General features: G+C 45.3%; 1 protein-coding gene across 1 annotated transcript; it reads right to left on the bottom strand.

The window, feature by feature from the left end:
- Positions 1-2,258: 2,258 nt before the first annotated feature.
- On the bottom strand, positions 2,259-4,290 carry Hdgfl1 (HDGF like 1). Its single transcript, XM_059263240.1, has one exon. It carries the CDS (start codon positions 4,203-4,205, stop codon positions 3,363-3,365), a length of 843 nt encoding a protein of 280 aa, XP_059119223.1. The 5' UTR covers positions 4,206-4,290; the 3' UTR covers positions 2,259-3,362.
- Positions 4,291-6,002: the final 1,712 nt, after the last annotated feature.

Below are 6,002 nucleotides of genomic sequence, written 5' to 3'. Positions count from 1 at the left end.
TGTCCTGTGTGTCCTAATATCTAGTATATTTTAAAAACTGCAGTGGAGATATGTGCCACAAGGAAGAGTTGACACTGTGAATTCAAATTTGTAGAGCAGGTAAAAGCTGAATCCTGGCTGAAATTAAGCGACAAAACTTGCAAGTCTCAGTGGAATCTTAGTCCTTTGCCAAAGTGATGTTTGTGTGAAATATCGAATACTTTGAAATTATTACAGAACCCAGTATGCTCAACATTTCTTTGAAGTAGCAACACTGTTAAGCATACTTGTGCTTGGGGCATCTTAAACACAGCCATCAGAAAAAGCATGAACATGGCTGACTAGTACAACATGGCTTCAGTGAAGGATCAAGCAGCCAGCTTTGTTCAGAAAGGTAAGTAATCATTTATCTGTACTTCTGTCACTGAGGCATAACACTGTTCAGAGAAAAAACAAAAGCAACACTGGGATCCCTGGAATTTTAAATAGCTTAAGTTTCAGTCCAAGACAAAGGCATTGGTCACCAGAGGACATAATGGTTTCTATCGTCTTGATAAAAGGGTCGAGAGTACAGATCCCCCTACCCCATTTTCTCTCTTCTTTATATGATTATAACTGGGTTTGAAAAATGGGGATGTTATTATTTATATGGACTAGCAGTTAGATTGCCATTTTCTCTACAGCATACAGTTGAGAAGATAAGTGTGAGCACCACTTCCAGTGAAACCCCTTTCTATTCCCAACAATAGAAACACAAAAAGAAGAAATAACATAGAGAGGGACACAAATGCTAGTAAACCCATTTTCCTTCTTTCAGGTTATTGAATCATTTCAAGACAATATGCCTCCACAAAAACATTATCAAGATCTTACGATTGCCTCTGGCAAATACAACAATCCATATTCAAACCTCCTATAGTCTTATGCATCTTTTAAATTACTGAATGTGCAATTGTCCTCATCATTTAGTCAAGTCATTTATACACAAAACAATTGTCACATCCCCAGATGACTTTAAACACCTATAAGCAATGTTTGTTAATCTATTTTTCCCTCACAAATTTCTAAATGTTCACTTCAAAACAGAAGATAGTAAAAGCTCTCAACTGAATAGGAAATTTTACATAATAGGAAAGGATAAAATGGAACAAAGCACCTATGGTTTAGAATGAGAGAAAACCCATGTCTGAATCGTGGTTTATCACTTACTAATTGTCTGCCATTGGGAAAATTACTTAATGTCTCTGAATCTCAACTCCCTTAGGTCTAAAATAGAGATAATAGTAGCTATCTAATTGGATGGCTGCATTATAAAGACATTGTGTACAAAAAGTAGAGGCTCACTTTAGAAATTAGCTGCTGTCTTGATTACTTATTAGTAGAATAGCTACTTTATTAACTTCTGAATTCATAGTGGGGTTTTGGAGGCACAATTCAGAAGAAAATGCTTAGGTTTTAGAAATCTGTGTTTGAGTCCCAAGAGTTTGATGGAAATCATGAAACCTTTGAAAGAGAGTTCTTTTAGAGGAAATAATAACAGCTACCTTTGCTGATTGTATAAAAGTTGAGTGTAGCTATACTTCAGGGTACATGCCTGTAATTCAGTAGGCATTACATTTCAACTATTAATGCCATTATCAATAAATGAAAAACAATGACCTGACTTACACAGCTAACAACGTAGAAGTAACTTTTACCAGTATGGAATACAGGATTAGTTGCTAGTGATGGGTTAAGAATTGGTCTTTCAGGTGGCCTGTAGTATTTATTATCTCTCAATCCTTCATGCATAACCTGGGATCCCCAACATATCACTAAGATTATTTAAATTTTCCTCATATATTTGGACAAAGTCACCAAAAAGGCCCCAAATATTGTACAGATACTACATATTTTTATATATGGAACTAAGAAGCAATTATACTTTCATGAAAAAGGTGTTAAGGGATTATATGTTAATTGAAAAGATAGGGAAAAGGCAAGTAAAAGAACCAAACCAACCTTTCACCTTTCACTCATGCTCTCCAAACCAAAAATCTTACCAAAGCATTTAGGTTAGAAATGCAATGTGCAGTTTGTCATCCTCCAAGCTTTTTAATCTTGTCCACTCATTTGAATGAGTGCAAATGACACTTTCAATGCAGGGAAAGGTGGTAACACCAAGAAACAAAGCCTCCAAGAGCATCCTTTTCTGTAGGTCTTTGCTTTTGGTGCTACAAAAGGCGCAACACATTTAAAACTCAGTTCTTTTGGACAGCAAAGGAACAGGCCTGAGAAGATTTGCTTTAAAGTAATCAACGGTTTTATTTCCTAGAACTGAAATAGTCTACGGTTCTCAGACCTAACCTCCAAAAGTATAGTTAAAATTTTTCATCAGAGCCCAAGGGAAAAGTGCAGGGCCCAAAGGGTCCAGGTACAAAGGTACAGAGACAGATGTTGGGAAGGGACACTCAACTTCTCAGTACATTACATTGCAGTAGGTGACAACACTGAGGGGCCCAGGTGGTGGTATGTAGATGGAAATTTTAAAAAAAGAAAAGAAAAAAAAAAAAGCCCTAACAACGAGGTCATCAAATCCCAAACAAAAAGGAAATTCCCGGTTCATTTGATAATGACACTGGCCACAGGAAAAATTAGGAGCAGGCACAACCAACGGTTTTTCTAAACAGAATAAAATTCCTCTTAAAATAACGGTGGTTCCTAAAGTGTTATGTCCTAGTGATATATATTATTGAAGGCCCTGGGGCTCCAAGGTCGACTGAAAGGGGCAGCAGAGGTCTCCGAAACGGTATCCATCAGTGGTCCAAGAGATGTAGTGAGGATAATGTCTCACCACTTCTACCAAAAAGGGCAGGCAAAGTCTTCACGTCTTACAGCTAGAGAGCCCCAAATGGTTTAATGAAAAACGAAACGAAAAAGGGCAACCTCCAACTGCCTATGATAACAGAAAACTTTACTGAGTCCTCCTCCCCCCAGTCACTTTCCTTCGATCCTATAAAACTGGGAATAGAGCTATGGGAGGAAGAGACAGGAACTCAAGGAGACTATGCTCCCGCCCCCACAGGACCAACATCACCAGTTTAGAGACCGCCCCTCCCAGACCGTTGAAAGTTGCCTTTGCTCTCTCTCCTCCACCCCCTTCACTCCTGGAATCCAGGCAGAGATCCAAAACGCCCTTAAGAGTTTAGGGAGGGAAGGGGCCTGCAACTGAAGCCACGAAGTTGATGTCAAGTGGCCTGACCCATTCCAGGAATTCAGGCTTGGAGAAGGTGAGTAAATGAAGGAGAGGTGGGCTGGGGTGAGGACTGGGCCCTAGTGGGTTTTGCCAGCCACAGCCAGGTGGCATCAGGAAGGGGTAGAGGGCTCTTCTACAGACACCGTGACTACAGGCCTTCGATTTCTCCACCAATCAGGGCCTGGACCGCCTCCTCTGTGGCCTCCTCCTCCAGCGAAGGCTGCTGCGCCTGGGCTTGGTCAGGCTCCTCCATGACGGGGCAGGCCTCAGCCTCGCGCTCTCCAGCCGGCTCCATCTCCAGTGGGCCGCCGGGCGCCGCCTCCCTGGGCCGTTTGGGGGGATCATGCGGCTGCTCCTCCGCGCTCCTCTTCAGACGCCCTGGCTCCTCGGCCTCGGCCTCAGCCTGCTGCTCTGGCACCTGCTCAGCCTGCTGATCATCTCCTGGCTCGGCCTCCTCATCTCCTGGCTCGGCCTCGGCAAGGCCTGGCTCTTCCTCCGCGGCGTCCAGCAGGCCATAGGCAGGCCGTGGCTCCGGCTCCTGCTCACACTCGCTCTCAGGCCCCGGCTCTGGCTCCAGGTCAGGTAGGGACCGGGGCTCCAGCTCCTGGCTGGGCTCCTTCGGCTCCTCGGGCTCATCAGGCTCCTCCAGCTCCTCGGGCTCCTCCCCCTGCCCGGGTCCCTGGTCACAGGGCTGCTCCTCCTCTGAGCCCAGGCAAGGGGAGGCCTCGACCATAGGGTCGTGCTCAATCTCCCACAGCCCCTCGCTGAAGCCGCGCCTCTTGTTGGGCTTGCCGAACCTCTCCTTGGACTCCTCGTAAGGGAACAGGTGCTTGGGGCCTAGCAGGGCCGTCTCGTGGGTCCCGAAGAAGAACACCTGGTAGCGGTTGGGTTCAGCGACGTGCTCGATCCTCGCCGGCCAGTGGGCATAGCCCTTTAGCTTGGCAAACACCAGGTCCCCGGTCTTGTACTTAGAGCGGCTGAAGCAAGACATGGCGTGTGCTCTGCGCCCCACCTTGGCGACCGGAAGCTGAGCACTGCGTCTGCGCAGGTCACTGGGCCGAGTGCGCGTGCGCAGTGCAGCCTGCTCGAGGACGCTGGCAACGCTTCCTTCTTCAGAATGTTGCACTGCAAAGAGGGCATTATCCCCGAGAGCCAATGGCTAGTGGAGCCCGACACGGATGCCATGGTTACCTGAATGTTACCGCAAATAGCAGGTGAGGTCCTCATGGCCGTTGTGGTGACAAGGACCCAGTGTGTGTCTCCGTCTTGAAGACACACCTGTGCCATAAAGATGACCATTGTTGTATTCCAGAGTAGCCTAGAAAGAGTGTGATTGAAGTAATGGGGGAAGAAAACACAATGATCATATGAAAACGTATTTCTCTGAAACCTGTAACAATCTGGAATTACCTTTCAGTGACTTTGTGGCCAGTATCTGCTCGCTACAGAAAACCTACGAGACATCCCTGAGAAGTCTAGGTTAATTGTTTCATTTTCTGATTTAGTCAGAGCCCATCATTAGAATTTATGTTGAGGCTAACAACCATGTAGAAGTCTGTCGAAGGGAAAGTCAGCAGTCAGCAGTCTGGTTAGGGTGTCTGAAAGACACATGGCTAGGAACATAAACTCTAAACATAATGCTTTCTTGATGATAAAATGTGTATAGCAACACCACCACTATGGCAACCCAGATAGATCAAAATATCCAACAAGTTCCCATGTGTGAAACATAATGGCTACATGGGAATACTGGGGATGTGGTAGATGCTATCAGTATTTTTCTGTAAGAGGAGAAAATTGGGCTCTATATGGAAGAGATTAGAGGAGACCCATCTCCTCATCTAAGGTAGTGAGGTAGGAGATATTAGAGAAGCATTTTCGAGTACTTAAATGACTCTAGTTAAGCTTTTATTGTAAGCACCCCCTTAAAGATTTATCTTTCTTTTAAATAAGATGTTGAAGGTGGGGTGATTTGAGTCCCTAATTGGCAGCTATTAGACTTTCCCCTGTATCCTGCTACCTTGAGTCTAGAAACATCAGCCAGACTACCTCATGGCAGTGTGGCTATTTGGACACATTACAATCTCTGGGAGGATACTGGAGCAGCTTCGAGGAGAGGACTTGTGCCACCAGGGCTGCAGACATGCTCCTGATAGTTGGCACAGGCCTTCAAAACCAGTACTCCAAGAACAAAATTTGGTAAACACCCTTCAGCCATTCTCACCCAAACCAAAGAAGCACCTGCCCTAAACCCAATAGAAGGCCTGCGATTGGTTCTCACACAATACTTCATTTGAATAAAGATCAGTTTATTTCACTTTTCCAGTCATATGGAGAGAGCTACCTACTTTATTGTGTTGCAACAATAGGCCAAATACAAGGGTTCTCTGTAGAGGTACTTTTGTTATTTTGTTTTGTTTGTCTCCTTTGGATTTTATTGTGGGTGCAGTGGGATGAGCTGGCAGCAGGAAGACAGGTTAACTAAAGCAGTAGACAAACTCTAGTTTCACAGCTAGGAGCAGCCACTTCTGGAGCAGCAGTAGTGAAGACAGAGCAATGGAGTCATCTCAAAGAGCAGCAGCAGCAGAAACAACTGGAAGTGGGAGTAAGGAAGACAACAGGCTTTGGAAGGCCCTAAGGAGCTGAAGATAAGAAACTGTGGACCCTGGTTGCTGCAAGAGTTTCAGAAAGCTGCCAAGCCTTAAGGACCAAAGGTTCCATGTACCCTAGGTCTAGGGCTGTGGCACCAGCCACAGACTGGGGGAACCTGATACTTAGGGTTGGGAGC

Source organism: Peromyscus eremicus, chromosome 5 (genome assembly GCF_949786415.1).
Source record: "Peromyscus eremicus chromosome 5, PerEre_H2_v1, whole genome shotgun sequence".
Classification (NCBI taxonomy): domain Eukaryota; kingdom Metazoa; phylum Chordata; class Mammalia; order Rodentia; family Cricetidae; genus Peromyscus; species Peromyscus eremicus.
This window is presented reverse-complemented; position numbering and strand designations above follow the sequence as displayed.

What these genes read in the sequence shown, in the direction of transcription:
- Hdgfl1 (XM_059263240.1), bottom strand. Translation starts at nt 4,205, where the DNA reads ATGTCTTGCTTCAGCCGCTCTAAGTACAAGACCGGGGACCTGGTGTTT.